This window comes from Trachemys scripta, chromosome 14 (genome assembly GCF_013100865.1).
Source record: "Trachemys scripta elegans isolate TJP31775 chromosome 14, CAS_Tse_1.0, whole genome shotgun sequence".
Lineage (NCBI taxonomy): Eukaryota > Metazoa > Chordata > Testudines > Emydidae > Trachemys > Trachemys scripta.
Window position 1 is genome coordinate 5,825,361 of NC_048311.1, and position 18,148 is coordinate 5,843,508.

At 48.4% G+C, this 18,148-nt stretch overlaps 2 protein-coding genes across 2 annotated transcripts in view; one reads left to right on the forward strand and one right to left on the reverse strand.

Moving 5' to 3' along the window:
• LOC117887172 (zinc finger protein 501-like) overlaps positions 1-18,148 on the reverse strand; it is a 1,015,593-nt gene that overhangs the window by 247,060 nt on the left and 750,385 nt on the right. The gene's annotated exons all lie outside the window — the stretch shown is intronic.
• LOC117887593 (zinc finger protein 585B-like) overlaps positions 1-18,148 on the forward strand; it is a 56,340-nt gene that overhangs the window by 18,191 nt on the left and 20,001 nt on the right. Inside the window, exon 5 of the mRNA XM_034790237.1 lies at positions 8,968-10,012. Coding sequence (XP_034646128.1) covers positions 8,968-10,012 — 1,045 coding nt within the window. The remainder of the gene's footprint in view (positions 1-8,967; positions 10,013-18,148) is intronic.

The window sequence follows — 18,148 nt, forward strand, 5'->3', positions numbered from 1 at the left end:
CTCCTATCTCCTTAAAAACAAACCAGATATATTCAAAATAGAGAAACTATTCTAGTAAACCCAAAGAAACGAATTGCATGACATATCTAGATTTAAACTGCTTGTAAACTACACTAGATGACGTACTCTCAGCTTAGTTACAGAAGACTAAAAGGAAAATATGTTAAATTTCTAGACATCAGTGATCCTTTTCTTCTTTACACAGGAAAGTTTTACCAGTTATAAAAGTTTTACTATTATATCAGTTAAACCCCCATGTGGACAGTTTTATTGCAGTATAGGAGTGACTTTTTCAGCTTATTTTAACCCTGTCCCAAGCGACATAAGCTAAACCAGAAAAAAGCTGCTTTAACTGGAGTAGCTGTCCACATGGTGAGAGATATATGCTGGTTTAAATTCACACTAAGGCCTTGGCTACACTGGCGCTGTACAGCACTACAACTTGCTGCGCTCAGGGGTGTGAAAATGCCCCCCCCCCCCCGCGCAGCGAGTGCAGCGCTGTAAAGCACCAGTGTAATCAGCGCCTGCAGTGCTGCACGCTTGCTCGCAGCGCTGCAAGCTACTCCCCTCGGAGAGAGCTCTCGCAGCGCTGGCGGCATGACTACACTTGTGCTTCACAGCGCTACAGCAGCACTGTGAATTCCCAAGTGTAGCCAAGGCCTTAGCCTAAACCTGACATTCTGTTTGTCAGAGCCCAGCTATCCTCCATCCATCTCCTTTAACCCCCAGGGCCTTTCCCTGCTGTGATCTGTATTTCAAGAGCCTTGTCAGTGTTTCAGTTCTTTTGATATGCCTGGGTTAGTGATCCTCAGCCATTGACACCCCTCACAAAGGTGATTACCCAGTTCTTGCGGTTTGTTTGCATGACAGACATCTCCCCTCCCCAGCCTCATAATTCTTTATGGGCAGATCCACAAGAGGTGTTTGTTACACATTCATCAGGGATGTTAATTAACCTCTTTCCAAATGGTTAACTTGGGTCAGATCTATTAAACATCTCTCTGTTTGCATGTACAAATGCAGCTGATAGACCTTCATAATATAACTCTACTCCATATTATATGTTATTGGTATTAGATCAGCATCTAGAGACCCCAACCAAGATTAGGCCCCTTTGTTCTGGCTGCTGACACATAGTTAGAGACAGGCCCTGCTCCAAAGAACATGAGGATATAGGAATTGCCAGACTGGATCAGATCATGGTCCATCTAGTCCAGCCTCCAACAGTAGCCAGCCCAGATGCTTCAGAGGAAAGTGAAGAAGCTCTGCAGTGAGCAGTTATAGGCTTATCTGTCTCCAGGAAAAGTTTTCTCTTAACCCTGAATCGTTAAGTTCCAAAGCCTGAGGCTTCATATCCTCTCCAAAACCTGTCTGGAGATGTTTAGTATTTACTCTGGATATTCTTGTCTGTATATAGAGCTTATTATCCAAATAGACACAGGAGGGGAAACGACTTGTCCAAGGTCACAGAGCAGGTCAGGAGCAGACCCTTCATTTGATGGCTCCTAGGCCAGTGCTCCATTCGTCAGACCACACTGCTTCCCATTGTCAGCCCACTGCCAATCTTCTGTGTTGGAAAACTGACCACTGAGCTCTGCTCTTTGTGCCCTGTCCCTTCCCAGTATCCAATCCATAACAACACGTCACCACTCACCCCACAACGTCTTGGTTCCCTTCATGGCTTCTTGGAGGAGCTTTGCCAATGGCTTTCTGGAAGTCGGAATAAAGGATGTCACCTGGATCTTCTTCATCCACTGTTCTGCTGAGGTGCTCTAGAGAATCCCAGTAGGTTCCTTTGGTCACATCCCCTCATATCGTCCTCATCTAGGTTTGGATTGCTTTAATGCCTGTTTCAATCCATGTAGCTGGTATGGAAGCTGGTCTGTAATCTCTGCCTCTTCCCTACCATCTTTTTTAATACAACACCCTTCAGCCCCTCCTTTATAGTAGGTAACTTGAATGGTTTTAAATTATATTTAAATATTTTGGCTCAGCTACATCCTTCAGGAGTTTGGGAGGCAGCGCTAGTGTAGTGTAAACGATGTTTGTTCCAAAACCTCCTCTTTTGACACCTCAGTCTCTGACAGTGCCTTATCTTTGCTACCTGCACAGAGAGCCTGGGGTAGGTTTCTCCACAACACTCTCTGGGATGGAGCCTGAGGCAAAGAAACCCCATAGCTTTCTGGCAATGTCCTTGCCCTCTGAGATAGCTTCTGTTTCACCCAGGTGATGGAACAGCCAAGTGTGGCACGTGGAACTCTGGCCTTTGGTCCAGACAGCTGGCTGCTCCCATGGCTGTTTCTCCCTCTGGCCTGCTAGCTGCTACTCCAGGTGTGTTTGGTGCTTCATGGCAAGCCTGACAGCCTTGGAAAGTAGCTGGGAATAAGGAGGAGGAGCCAGGCTAGTTGCCCCTGTACACAGAGGAAGAGGAAATGAGAGGTATCAGGCAATGGGAGAAGAGGTTGGGCCTCGGCAATAGGGAACAGGATAGGAAATAGGACACAAGACAATCTGTTCAGAGGGGTGGAAAGCTTTGAGGGACGGAGGTCTAATGGGCCTACTGACTTGCACAGCCTTCCTACTTCTGGGGTTAGTGAAGAATTTCTGGTTATGTGTCTTTATGTCTTTGACTCCCCAGATTGCCTCTTCTCCCTCCTAATTCCCTCCTCATTGTTTATGTTCCTTTCTGTTGGCTGCCCATAGGCTGATTTTACACTATGTGAATGATTCCTGCTGAGCGCAAATAAACTCTTCTACCTTGGCATTTAACCACACTGGGCTGTTCTCTTTTCAGCTTCCTTATTTCTTCAGGAGATGGCACAGGAGATTTGGGAATGGGACACAGGGACTTCCCACTCTAAGGGGCACTGGCTCCAATCGAGTCCCAGGGTGGAGGAACTGTCTGCCCTTGGGCGGGGGAATGGGACATGGGGCCTTTCCCCTCTAGGGGCATTGGCTCCAACCTAGCTCCAGGGTGTTGGCGATTGTCTGAAGAATTGTGAAGTTATGATGACTCACAATATCACATCTTTGTCTTTTTAAACCTTCTCATTGTCTAAGGATAACTAAGCACAAACTCACAGAGCGCTGCCTGCTTTCAGACCGCTCACCACCTCCCCATTGTTCTCAGTGGAACAGAAGCCACTGGCTACCCTCAGTGAAGATGGTTGCCACTTCCCCAGCCCTTGCAGGGGTTATGGATGTTTAGCTAATAAAGAGGGCCAGTGTCTCCCATTGTTCCCAGTGGGGTGGAAGCCGGCCGCCAGCAGGAAAAGCGGCTGTCCACCATATCATTATGAGGCAGAGAGGGACTGAGGGAGCAGGGATGGAGATGGTCGGGGCAAGGGAAGGTGGAGACACAGGAGAACACTTACAGGGCAAATGATTGTGGTGGACTGCAGGAGCTAGAGGGGCAGAGAGGGATGCTGTGGGGTTGCAGCTCCCAGAATTCGTTGGAGACCCTCTAAGCATCGCAGGTCTCTTGGCATGGACCTGAAGCCCCATTTCTTCCCAGGAGGAATGTTGCCTGGTCACCCCATCATGATCGTGGTTGGAAGCCAGGAGACTGAGAGCTCAAATCTCAGCTCTTCCACACACTGGTATCAATGATGCTGTGTGCTTCCCAGCCCTTATTGGAGAGCAAGGTTTCCTACCTCTACCCCAAAAGGCAAACAAGCATCATTTCGCCTCTGACTGTAGAGATGAGGCAGTTCCGACAGCACAGAGAAGAACCAAGTTCCTAATACCAGTGAGCAGAAATGTAGCCACTCCGCCCTTCAGAATGAATGTGCTGATTCTTTGTGCTTCACTGTACCCACTGCTGGAAGAGCTTGACTATACTCCCCTCCCAAAGCCAGGGAAAGAGCTCAGGAGTTCTGATTTTTAATCGCCTTCCCTGCTTTAACCACTAGATAACACTCCCATTCCAGAGCTGTGAACAGAAACCACAAGTCCTGACAGGAGGCTGCCTGGGCTCCTGAATGGCATCAAGTGACACCTTTCTCTGGGACTCTGTCTCTGATCTCTTTGCTCTGGAGGTTTCTGGGGACCTAACTAAGCAAGGGGAATGGGCAACATGATGGCCAATTAAGTTCTTTCTGACAATTGTGAAGTAATGTACATTGGAGGGACACATTCTAAACTCTTCTAAATCAGAATTCTGAATGAACTGCATCAACCCAAGAAAGGGACCTTTGTGGGTAGTTCTATGAAAAGCTTGGTTTAATGCACAACTGAGGCCAAAAAAGCTAACAAGATGTTAACGTGCATAAGGGATGGGATGACGAACAATACAGAGAATATTCGGGGGGGGGGGGGGGGGAGGGTTCAGAGAAGGACAGGAAGAATGATCAAAGACCCAGAAGAATCTTCATATGAAGATGGACTGAAAAGACTGGGATTGTTACCTTAGAAAGGAGAGGAATAAAAGGGGGCTGGGTAAAAGTCTATAAAATAATAAATGATCTAGAGACGGGAGATCAGGAGTTCTGTTCTTCCAGTCTTATAACTTAAGAACAAGGGACGCGCCACAAAATTAAAAGGTGAGAAATTCAAAACCAATTAACAGGAAAAACTTGTTCACACGATATGTAATTAACCCAGGGAACTCATTGCCACAGGAAGTGGTTGAAAGCCACAGACTTAGCAAGATTCAAAAGGGATTGGACATTTCTGTGGACAGCAAGACTATCCAGAGGTCCCATAATCAACGACAACAAACATTTCTGAAGGGACACTGAACTCCCTAATGAAGGGAGTGAGCTGATCTCTAGCTAGAGCCCAGGATGAGACCAATACTGGAGGGGGGACAGGTTTTCACACATCTGCCTGTTACTGCAGGGCTCTTGCACCTTCCTGGAGCATCTGGTTCTGCCAATGCCGGAGCCAGGACACGGGGCTCCACCTGGCGCTGGGGTCTGGTCCAGCCGGGCTGTGCCTGTGGGCTCTCTGGTCAGGACTGTGGGCCGGTCACCCTGCGCCGCGTTTCTGTCCCTGGGGGAGCGCAGGGAGCCGGTGCCCCTAGAGTTTGTCGCTAGAGGTCTCTGGTTATTGCAAAGCCGGGGGAGGCGGCTCTCTCTGTATTTCTCCACTCAGGATATCAGGGTTGAGCTTCCTGGGTCAGAGGCTGCTGCTGCCTCCATTGTGAGTCCGGATTCCTTTCCAGGCTGAGCCGCTGCTGCTCCGCGGGACGTGTGCGGGAAGAGCCCTTCCCTAGCGCCCCTCTGTGCCCAGCCTGGGGGACTTTCTCCGGGGGCTGGAACCAGCCCTTGGGGCAGCCCCGGGCTCTGCTGACACCAGCCCCTGAGCTGGAGCCTGCAGGTGAGGGGAGAGACCCGGGGGAAAGTGCCTGGGCCGGGCAGGAAAGTGACTCTGCACCACCGGCCCCTCCTCGCCACAGCTCCGCTCCCGGGGGGCGGGGGTCTGCGAGTTCCGGAGCTGCTGCCCTCCGTGACCCCCCAAGCTCCCCCTACCCCCGCCTGACGCAGAATTGAAGTGGTGCCAGGCGTCCTGCTACCCCCCTGCCCTGGGGTGAATTTCATCCGGAGGCATTAGAGCTAATTACCAGCCAGATCACTGCCAGTCCAGCGCCTCTCGTGCCTGGTGTCCGCCCTCTCCGGCGCTCAGGCAGTGCTCAGTGCTTCTGAAAGGCGAGTTCTCAGTCTGGGCACGTTTGGGAAAGATTTGTTTGACTAGGTAATTTGCAGTTTTGCCCTGCTGTAAGTTGGCAGGAGGGATGAGTTAAGACTCCGCAGGGCTCTCAGGTGGGCTGGGTCCAGCTCTGTCTGAGGTTCGCCGTACTACCGTGGGCACTTCACTTACACCAAGAGTTTTGGAAGTGACTAGTGATTTCTGAGTGCCCAGCTTGCGACCACACAAAAGAGCCTGATTTTCAGCAAGTGGGTGCTCAGCATTGTATGAAAATCAGGCCCCTTAAAGGGGTTGCAAGTTGGGCACCCAAAGTCATTCATCACCTTGGAAATTACTGGCCTTACATTTCTCTGTGCCTCAGTTTGCCCATCTGTAAAATAGAGATGATAACATTTCCCTACCTCAGCAGGAGTGGGAGGCTACACTGGAGCGCTCACATTCTTTGCTGATAGATGCCATAGAGGTACTTAGATAGAGAGGGTCAACACAAAGGTAACTGTGCATTGTGCAGTTCATAACTGGTTACTTGCAGGGGTCACATAGTATCGTCTCTTCTCTCTGATTGGAAGATTCATGGATCTAACCAACACCATGTCAATTTCATCTCGTAGCATTGGCCATAATATTCTGCTGGAATCTGCTGGGTGCTGTACACACAGAGAGACATACACTGTCCCTGCCTTGAAAAGCCTCCTCATCCAATCAGAAAATAGAAGCAACAACATGTGACTTGTGTGCTCTAAGAGGTAAGCATTTTTTCATTATTATTTTTATCAAAGTAACCAAAATCGGCATGAGTTGCACTGACAGTACTCACCATTCAGAACAATCCATGGGCCCAGAGATACTCACTGAAGAACACTCATAATTAGCTAGAGTATATAAGGGATATCTATGCTCTTGCTTCAAGGCAAAAATCAACCTCTGACTGCCTGGGCTTAGTGAGACTGTCTCTGTATGTGCAGGGTAGTCCATAATTGCCCATGACTGGATTCCTCACACCTTCCCCTGAACTATCGGGTACTCGACACTGACATGATCCTAGTCCGAGGTGAGGTAGCTGAGAAATGGAGATACTGCTCCAGAGGCCCCACTAGTATGAACTGGGCAGCAAGAAGGGTGGGATACCAGGCTAGATGGGCCCATTGGTCCGAGGGCTGCTGTCACCCTGTGCTCCTAATTCTGAAGAACAAGCAGGTTTGAGAATTTTGCTGCCCGTCCAAGGACAATTTGTGAACATAAAAACTGGGAAAATGCACTGTTCTGTTTAGGTTCGTGGACTGCGCCCATCAGTGTGATATCCGAGCCCTGTGAAATGAGAAATTGAGCTGAGCACGTCAGTCACAAACACATGGGTTTAATTGGTCCTGCCTGCCTAGTCCCCACCTGTTGCGGGAGTGTGCTGTCCTGGGGACAGTGTCAGGGGAATCCCCAAAGCGGCTTTGATTCAGACTCCCTTATTCAGGGGGGAAGGGGTGTTAAAAAAGTCTTGGTGATTTTCTATCTTGTGCTGGATGCTGGGAAAACCCTAGGAAATGCTAAAACAAACTACTATAATTTGTTTTTACATTTCCCATTCTTCTCTCTCAGGTTCCTGTCCTCCAGTTCTGGGTAGAGGGGCTGGACTAGTGGAGGGCTGTGGACTGGGAATAGACTGTGTTCAGCTTATTGTTGTTAAGGCAGAAGGGACCACTGTGTTCATCTAGTCCAGTGGTCACCAACTGGTCGATCACGATCGACTGGTTGATCCTAGAGGATCTCCCAGTCGATCGCGATCTCCAGTGGTGTAGTGGGGCTGCCGCTAAGGCAGGCTCCCTGCCTGCCCCGGCTGCCTGCCATGGCCCTGGGGGCGGGGGCACAGGGATCTCCCTCCATGCGCTGCTCCTGCCTGCAAGCACCACCCCCGCAGCTCCCATTGGCTTGATTACCAGGGAGGGTCCCTGGCCTGCATGGTGCTCCCATTGGCTGGGAAAGGGGAGCTGTAGCCAACGGTAGCTGCAGGGGCGGTGCTTGCAGAGAGGGGCAGCGCATGGAGTCATGTGAACCCCGCCCCCCCCAGGGGCCGCAGGGGCTCATTGGGCCCTTGTGGGAGCAGTGTGGGGCCAGGGTAGGCAGGGAGCCTGTCTTAGTGGCAGCCACGCAGCACCGCCGACCAGGAGCCGACAGAGATAAGTGCTGCCCAGCAGGAGGCTGCACCCCAGCCCTGACCCTGCTCCTGTAACCAGTGCCCCATGTCCCCTCCTGCACCCCAAGCCCCAGCCCTGACCCCCCTCCCAGAGCCAGCACCCTGTACTCCGTCCTGCACCCCAACACTGTGTCCTAGCCCGGAGCCCCCTCCTGCATCCAAACTCCCTCCCAGAGTTTGCACTCCTCACCCCCTCCTGCATCCCAACCCCCTGCCTCAGGCTCTGCACAGAGCTCCCTCCGACACTGCGAACCCCTCGGCCCCAGCTCAGAGCCCCTCTCCTGAATCCCAATCCCCTACCCCAGCCTGGTGAAAGTGAGTGAGGGTGGGGGAGAGGGAGCAATGGAGATGTGGTGGGGATGGAGTGCGTGGGGCAGAGCTTTGGGGAAGGGGCAGGTTAGATTCTGGGTTGCCCTTACATTCAAAAAGTGATGTTGGGCATAAAAAGGTTGGAGACTACTGATCTAGTCTGACCTCCTGCACCATGCAGGCCAGGGACCCTCCCTGGTAATCAAGCTCAGTTACTTGTGGTTGAACCACAGCAGGATTTTTTGGAAGCGACTGTGTGACCCTGGGCATCGGTGTCTCTGTTCCCATCTGTACAGTGGGGGCAGTGGCAGGGGCCTACCTCATGGGGTTATGTGAGGGGAAATACATTAAAGAGTTGAGGTGCTGAGATACTGCAGTGATGAGGGCCATATAAATACCTAGCTAAACTGCCAGAGGCAACACAAACTAGTGGCATGGGGGTGGTTCCTTTGTCTCTGTTCCCCCCCCCCATCCTTTTGTCTTGTCTATTTAGATGAAGCTTTTGGGGGCAGGGACTGTCTTTCTCTGTGTGTCTGTGGAGTGCCTGGCACAATGGGGCCCTGATCTCAGGGAAAATCTGTAGGCACTGCTGGGATATGAATTTATTTTTATTAATCAGGGCTTTATTATACAGGGTCTCAGGACCAACCAAGAGTGGGGCCCATCATGCTGGGTGCTGTACGAACACAAAGCAGTAGACAGTCCCTCCCTGAAGTAATGGCTCATGCCTGGGCTCTCTCTCTGTTCCAGCAGATGACAGCGCTGTGAGTGAGCACAAGGAGACGAATATTTCTGCGCAGGCCCCAGGGGTCGAGTGAAAGTAGCAACCTGAAATGTCACCCAAAAAGTCCAAGGGGAATGTGGCCAAGACCCTGGAGAAGAAGAAGCCCAAGAACAAGCGTAAGTCAGAGAAGCCAAAGCGCAGCCCCCCGGAGGAGGAGACCCTGGTCTACCAGCCGCTGCCCAAGGGTGACAGACCCAACCTGTGCTCTGAGTGTGGGAAGAGCTTCCTGCACAGCTCGGATCTGGTGAACCACCAGCGCATCCACACGGGTGACAAGCCTTTCATCTGCACTGACTGCGGCAAGAGCTTCCGGCAGAGCTCCACACTCATCACCCACCAGCGCATCCACACCGGCGAGACCCCCTACGAGTGCAGCTACTGCGGGAAGAGCTTCCGTGTCAGCTCCAACTTCGTGCGGCACCAGCGCATCCACACGGGCGAGAAGCCCTACAAGTGCCCCATCTGCGGGAAGAGCTTCACGGACAAGTCGACCCTGACCCAGCACCAGCGCACCCACACCGGCGAGAAGCCCTACAAATGCGCTGACTGTGGGAAGAGCTTCAGCCGCAGCTCCCACCGCAAGCGGCACCTGCGGAACCCGCCTGCCAAAGGCCGGAGCAAGTGCTCCCACCGGAGCGGGGAGGCCGCCGTGGCCAAGGCCAAGGAGATCAAGGTCAAGAAGCGGACGCCGACCATCGAGATTCCGAACACGTGCGCTGAGTGCTGGCAGAGCTTCAGCCAGAACTCGGACCTGGTCAAACACATGCGGATTCACACAGGAGAGAAACCCTTCAAATGCACTCACTGCGGGAAGCGCTTCAGCGTCAGCTCCAACCTGACCCGGCACCAACGCATCCACACCGGGGAGAAACCCTACAAGTGCCCCGACTGTGGGAAGAGCTTCACTGACAAATCCACCCTGACCCAGCACCAGCGCATCCATACGGGCGAGAAGCCCTACATCTGCATCTACTGTGGGAAGAGCTTCAGCCGCAGCTCCCACCACAAGAGACACGAGAGAACCCACTCCGGCGAGAACCCTGACACCTTCCTGCCCTTGTGGCACTACCCCAGCCAGAACTTCTAGAGTCACCGACCCCTCTGGCAGGGCCCCCAGAGACAGGGGTGGGGTGGGGAGGGTTGTATGATTGGCTGGGTTATGGGGACAGGGGAGTGTCGGGGGACAGCTGGCTTGTAGGATAACTGATTGTTCAGGACCCTGGGGACATGGAAATTTGATGGCTTAAGAAGGAGGTGTGTGTGTGCATCTGTGATTGTATGTGTTTTGTGTATGTGCTTCATGTGTGCTTTATAGAATTGTAACAATGTAGGGTTAGAAGGGATCTCAAGAGGCCATCTAGTCTATCCACCTGTGCTGAGGCCTAGACCATTCCTGACAGGTGTTTGTCTGACCTCTTCTTTAAAGCCTCCAGTGTCAGGAACTCCACAGTCTCCTAGTAACCTGTTCCAGTGCTGAACTAGCCTTATAGTTACAAAGCTTTTCCTAATATGCAACCTAAATCTCCATTGCTGCAAACAGCCTATTCTTATTCCACTTACAGTGGGCATGGAGAACAATGGATGGCCTTCCTCTTTAAAAGAGCCATTAAAATATTTGAAGACTGTTATTAGGTCCCCCCTTGGTCTTCTGATCTCTGGGTTAAACATGCCCAGTTCTTGCAACCTATCTTCACAGGCAAAGTTTTCTAAGCCTCTTACCACTTGTTGCTCTCCTCTCGACTCTCTCCAATTTGATCCCCTCTTTTTCAAAGTGTGGTACCCAAAACTGGACACAGTATTCCAGCTGAGGCCTCACCAGTGCTGAATAGAGCAGGACAAACACCCCCTGTGTCTTTCATATGATGCTCCTGTTAATACATCCCAGAGTGAAATTTCCCCTTTTTTCAACTGCATCACGTTGACTCTTATTCAATTTGTGATCCAGCATAAGCCCCAGGTCCTTTCTTGCTGTACGGTTGCCTAGACAGTTATTCCTCATTTTGTCTTTGTGCATTTCATTTTCTTTCTTTCTAAGTGTAGTTCTTTGCACTTGTTTTTACTGAATTTCATCTTATTGATTTTGGACCAATTTTCTAATTTGTCAAGGTCATTTTGAAGTCTAATCCTGTCTTCCGTAGTGCTTGCAACCCCTCCCAGCTTGGTGTCGTCCAGAGATTTTAGATTTTATAAGTCATCATACAAGTCATTAACAGAAACATTGAATAGTACTGGACTGAGGACAGACCTGTGGGACCCCGCTGGATACATATTCCTAGTCTGATATAAAATCATTGATAACTACTCTTTGAATACGGTTTAACCAGTTGTGCACTCACTTTGTAGTAATTTCCTCTGGACCCCATTTTCCTAGTTTGCTTATGAGAATGTCATGTGGCAATGCGTCAAAAGCTTCGCTAGTCAAGATTTATTATGTCTACTTCCTCCCCCAGCCACTAGGCAGTAACCCTATCAAAAAGGGAAATTAGATTGGGGTTTGGCATGATTTATTGTTGACAAATCTATGCTGGTTGTCACTTATCATCCTATTATCCTCTAGGTGCTTACAAATTGTTTGTTTAATCATTTATTCCATATCTTTCTGGATATTGAAGGTAGGCTGATTAGTTTGTAATTTCCTTTCCCCTTTTTAAAGATAAGTGCTATGTTCACCGTTCTCCAGTCCTCTGGGATCTCACCCATCCTCCATGAGTTCTCAAAGATAATTCTAACGGTTCAGAAATTGCTTCAGCTTGTTCCTTAAATTACTTCAGCTATTTCCTTAAGTACCCCAGGGTGAATTTCACCAGGTCCTGGCAACTTGAATACTTCATCTATCTTATCTAAATATTCTTTAACCCATTTTCCCTTATTCTGGCTTGTGTTCCTTCCCCTTCGTTAATGTTAACAGTGTTAATCACCTGGTCACAGTCCACCATTTTAGTGAAGACTGAAGCAAAAATGGCCTTAAACACTTCAGACTTATATGTGTCATCCATTATTGCTCTTTTTTCCCCATTGAATACTGGACCTGCACTTTCTACCTTCTTACTCTTCTAATGTATTTACAGAACCTCGTCTTATTGCCCTTTATGTCTCTTGCTAGGTGTAACTCATTTTGTGTCTTAGCCTTTCTGATTTTGTCCCTACATGCTTTGTGCTATTCATATCAGGTCAGGCCAATTGTCCATCTAGCCCAGTATTTTGTCTTCTGACAGTGGCCTGTGCCAGATGCTTCAGAGGGAATGAACAGAATAGAGCAGTTTTTGAGGGATCCACCCCCTGTCGTCCGGCCACAGCATCTAGCAGTTAGAGTTTTAGGGACACCCAAAGCATGGGGTTTCTGTCCCGACCAATCTTGGCTAATGACCATTGATGGACCTATCCTCCAGGAACTTATCTAGTTCTTTATTGAACCCAGTTATAGTTTTGGCCTTCACAACATCGTCTGGCAAAGAGTTCTACATGCTCACTGTGCGTTGTGTGAAAAATTACTTCCTTATGTTTGTTTTCAACCCATTGCCTATTAATTTTATTGGGTGACCCCTGGTTCTTATGTTATGTGAAGACATAAATAACACTTCCTGATTCATTTTCTCCACACCAGTCATCATTTTATTTACATCTATCACATCTCCCCTCAGTCGTCTCTTTTCCAAACTGCACTATCCCAGTCTTTTTAATCTCTCCTCGAATGGAAGCTATTCCATTCCCCTAATAATTTTTATTGCCCTTCTCTGTACTTTTTTCAATTCTAATATATCTTTTTTGAGATGGGGTGATCTGAACTGCACAGGGTATTGAAGGTGTGGGTGTACCATGGATTTATATAGTGGCATTACGATATTTTCTGTCTTATTATCTATCCCTTTCTCGATGGTTCCTAACATTCTGTTAGCTTTTAAAGCTCCTTCCCATTGCCTGAACTATGTACAGAGGCTTTGGTTTCTGTGAGACTCAGACCTTTTGTTTTAACGCATCATTGGCCTGTATGATATTAGTTCCAGGGTCTCAGCCCTGTCACCAGCAGCTCAGGTATCTGCATCAAAAAAACACCCCCAGCATCAAGATCAGGACTGGCTGGGCCCCTGGGGACAGTGTCATCTGGGAGGTGAAGGCTTTTATGGGGCAGAAACTGAACTTCTGTCTTCTCCCTGGAACCAATTCCTGCAGACCAGGAGAGAAGAGAGCGCATGAGTGGTTGTGTGTGTGAGCGCAAGTGTGTGTATACATGCATGTGTGTGCACACTGTGTACATGCATGAGTGTGTGTGTGTGCATGTGTGTGTACATGTATGTGTGTGTGCATATACATGTGTATGTGCAGTGTATATGTGTGAGAGAGTGTGAGTGGTTGTGTGCCTGCTTGTGAGTGTGCAGGTGTGTGCATGTATGTGTGGGTATGAGAGAGAGAGAGAGAGTGTGTGTAGGGGGGGGGGTGTGTGTGTGCACAGTTTGGACTGCACTGCCAGGGCTGTGCATCACACAGAGCCGCTGAGCCTGGCTCCTCTCCCCAGCACTAATCCCCGTCTCTCTCTCGTGCAGTTTGTCGAATCCGACACGGATCCAGCGGATCCCCCTGGGCTGATACATTTAGAAAAGGGGGGTTGTCGCTCCTGCTTTCCTGTGTAAATAGCCCCTCCCCCCCAGTTATTAATGTCACTGTCTCTCTGCGCTGGCCTGCGCAGCTGTGGCTGTGAGAGAACCCCCCCCCCCAGCTCATCCGTGACACATGGGGCCGAGCTGCACCCACAGGGGACATGGATTGTCATTAACAAAACCTTTGAACCAAACACCAGCCCCAGCTCCAGTTTGTCTTGGTGTCGGAGCTGAGCTGATGAGAGGCCAGAGCCGGGGGCTGGAGATTCCCTGATTCTGCAGCTGGAGGCAAAGTGCTCTGGGGTGGATTACATTCCCTTCAGCCCATCCCTTGTTACCCTGTTCCCTATATCACAACCAGCCCATTGATTGATATCTCTGCCTCAGAACAGGGAGCTGGGTGCTGCCGTGGTTCTGCTCCCCTGGCTCCAACTACCTGGGTCTCAGTCTCCAGAGTTTGTTCCTCCCCCAGAACTCGGGTCAGTTCAAGGGACTCACAGCTGCACCAGCGGAGTCCTGGAGCCCAGGGTGTGTGTGGGAGGTTGCTCAGAGGTGGAGCAACTTCTCCCAGGGAGGCTGGGTGCATGGACCCTCACGGCTGGGATGCAGCATGTCTCCTCCCTGGCAGTGTCTCCAGAGCAGAGGGACAAAGGCAAATCAAGGCTTCCCTGACATCATGCAGCCTTAGAAGCCTGGTGATGTCCTAGCCAGACTCTGGCCTTGGCTTTTGACTGGGCATTTGTAGCCCCTTCGGGAGCATTTGCTTTTCTTCATAAGAAACCTGCAGCACTGCAAGATGAGTGGTGTCAGACAGTACCTGTGATGGTCCCTCTCTGGGCTTGCCCAGTACATCTCTATTGGCCTAGGCTAAGAGCAGCTACAGCCAAGCTCTTTTTGGCCTAAGCAGATCCACCGACACATGGCAGGGCCAGTCTGAGGAGGGCAGAGCCGCAGGGAGTCCATTTGCTGAGACCGTGTGGCGCCTAGAGCCTCAGCATGCAGGAAGGGGCGCTGTGCATCCGGAGCTCACTGGGCTGCAGAATGACCCTGATGAGCAGCACTCATGGAAGGATTGGCACTATCAGCTTCTGTCCCCTGAAAACGCCTGCAGCATTTCCAGCTGGATACAGGGTTCTCCTCTGTGTCCTGTCCAAAGTGCTGGGCTTCGTGGCTGTGCAGCGTTCAGCAGAACTGCTGGCCAGCAGTGCGGGAAGGAGGCTGATACTTCACAGGACTGTCTGAAAGCAGCGTTACGCAGAGTTAGCTGTTTTCTCTGTGAGTGACCTCTGTGCCACCAGGTGACAATTTCTAAGAAAATGTTTATTATTTGAAATGGTTTGAATAGTTTTTATGAACATATTTGAAATTGGGATTGTTCGCAAAATGTAGAAGTTTTCCATCAGTTATGCAGTAGTTGTGATTTTCTGCTTTGAGCTGTGCCGTTTGTCTGTCTGGATCATCTATCTATCTATGGCCCCTGTCACCATATTGTATGAGTGCCTCCACAGTGTTTCAATATAGAGGTAAGGAATATCACATGGTACAGATTCTGTTCCTTGATTGGCGGACTGACCTGACCTTTATAAACTGCTTCCATCCACAATTCATTTTCTTTTGCTGCAAAACAAATTTTGTTCATTCCTCAAGCAAATCTCAGCTAAAGGCTTCTGGCCATGAACACTGGTTTGGGCAAAGCTCTATTTGGAGAACTGTTTACAAATAACAGGGCACGAACAAAACAATTTGAAAGCTGGTCTTCAGTTCAAGGAACTGTTCGCCTTGTTTTTACACTACTCAGTCTGCTTTAGTCTAATTAAAGACGCTGTTCATTATTTTGGGTCAAAACAAAACACACAGGTGAAGTATAGCTGAATGCACTGGAAAGGCACAAGTGTCTAATGAAACTTGGACTATATTGCAACAAAACTCCAGCTTGTGGAGGCTGCAAGAGCGATTGAGCTGAAGACATCAGAACAGGAATTATCAGACTGGCTCTGACACATGGTCCCTCCAGCTCAATCTCCAGCAGTGGCCAGAACTAGACACTTAACAGGAAGGTGCCAGAAACTGCGCAGTGGGCAATTATGGAGTGGCCTGCCCATAGGAGAGGTTTTCTCTGGGAGCCAGCAGAGTTCACATCACTGTCTGCAGAAGCATCTTCTCTGTGCAGGCTTCTTTGGCTCTTTCTCATGGTGAGTCTGATAATGAAACTGCGCTTATAAAGAAATCAAGCTGTGAAAATACAGTTTTGTTAGAAGAAGGTTCCTCTGACAGAGAAAGAGAGTGTGCAGAACATGCGATGCTGTGGTGTGGGATACGTGTCGTGGCTGGAGTTTCCAAAGGGGCACTGTTTTAAGGTGACAGATACAAAGAGTGAAGGAATACAGCTGAGCAGAGACACAACACATTCTGCATTTCAGTAGGCAGACAAATTGCTTTGGTAAAAGTTATATCAATTTTCTTTTTTCATCAGTTCAACCCATTTGCCCCATCTTCCCTTGGAGAATTCACGGATAATCTCACACAGATAGTGAGGCTCTCCATGGCTCTTTCTTCGGATCATTTCTCTTTCCACAGACACCATTTTGTTCTGCATCCCTTGGCAGCAGTGACAAGAATCCTAAACAGGCTCCTGCCTTTGTGTCATTTCAGCAACCCCGAACCTTTCCTTGACACCAGAGTGTTAGAGATTTGGGGAATGTGTTTCTGAAATAACTTGTGCGTCAATTCTCCAACTTCAGCCCAGAAACTTTTTGACTTGAGGCAATCCCAGATGATACAGAGACGCTCCCCTACATCCTGATGTCCCCTCCAGCATTTGGATCAGAATTGTGTCTCTATTTTGTTTTGTATTCTTTTGTGTGAAAATATCATTTCTCCGGAAGGAGAAGCATGCTCTATTCTTAGTAGCACAGCATTATAGCCTTCCAATCATCTAGGGAGATTTGCTAGGTCACTTCCTTTCCCCTCCTTAACCTCCCATTATCATGTCCCTGTAACTATGTAGGAACTAGTTCAGACAATGTAGCTATTTGATTTTGTTTTCTTTTAACCAGAGATCTGTTTATCTTGTAATTTCCTTATATGGATTTTCTACTGGGGAGAAATCTACTTTTATATGTCCCCAGTTCTTATGTTTTTGTAAATAATATCTTAATTGTAACACAAAAGACCTGTCTTTTGACTTATATTGCTCTTAAAAACATTCTTTTAAACGATTGTATCAATGTTATTTTTCATATCCTTCTGCCTTTAAAACTAGGCTGCCTTAGTAGCTTGAGAGTAACTGTGCAAGGCTCACTGCGACAGGAAAGCTGTGCTAACACATCTTACTTTTAAAACTGTCTGTAAACAGCTTGTTCCTACATCCTACTGCCATGATTTTAAAGTCCAGTTCCTTGGGATAGCTCCTATTGTCAGTTCACATGGGTCAGAGACTGTCTTTTTGTTCTGTGTCTGTGGAGCACCTAGCTCAATGGGGTCCTGGGCCATGGCTGGGGCTCAATTATGAAGAGTAATAATGGGACAGTCCAGGGCTAGAACCACTGGGAAGCTCTGAATTCTGGACAGGAAGAGTTGATAGCAAAGTGAAACAAAGTCCAAAGTCAACAAACTCCTTCCCCAGTCTCCTCAGTACAGGAGGAGACTGTTGCCCATTCAGTGAAACTGTGGCATCCTGGCATCCTGAGGCATCCGGGGATTTGACTGTTAGATGGATTTGTGGGCAGAATGCACAATAAATTCAGTGTATCGTTTGGATGTCACCACCACATGTCAAACTATCGACTCCCACACCCTGAGCTGTTCTTTGTTACCCTGGTCTCTATTTAGAAATATCAGTACACATGGGTATTGTTATTATGTGATCATGTTATTCTTTTATATTTGTCTTAATGCCCATCCTTTCATTCCCTGCCTCCTTCCTTTGACTATCTTCATGTCCTAGATATGACTCAAATAGGTCCTGATCCTGTGCTGTTAAAGTCAATGGAACTGTTAAAATCAAGCCCATAGATTGTAAACTTTTTGGGGCAGGAAGCCTATATAGTTTTTAATCTCTGTAAAGCACCATGCCATGTTATGGTGCCATATAAATTATTTATTATTAATGATAGTAGTTAATAATTGTGAAGTCTGGCTGCAGCCACTGTAGTTAGGATTGTAATCCTTTATTACATTTCCATTATAAACACTGCAACACAAGTAACTTTTGACATTTTCAAAGCTTTGCATCTGCCTGATTTTTTTTTTTTATTTTTTTATTTTTTTAAGTTTTAGCTGGATCTGTTCAACCGCTTTGGAGTTATGCAGGGGTGAAAAAACATTGTTCCAAAACAATTGTTGTGGCTTTTTGTTAATGTGGGACAACTAAAAGGAGAGAGACAGAGAGAACCAACTAACATCTGAAACAGAGTTGGCCAAGAAAAGGAAAACTAGTTTTGTCAAAAATGACTAAATGTCTACATTGTTTTCATTTTGAAGAACTTGAAATTGACCTTTTTTTCTTTTAGTGAATTTTTTTGCAATTTTTTTTAATAAACTTTTTAATCAAAATTTTATTGAAACCAGGGCCAGCTCTAGGTTTTTTGCTGCCCCAAGCAAAAAAAATTTTGGCTGCCCCCCCCC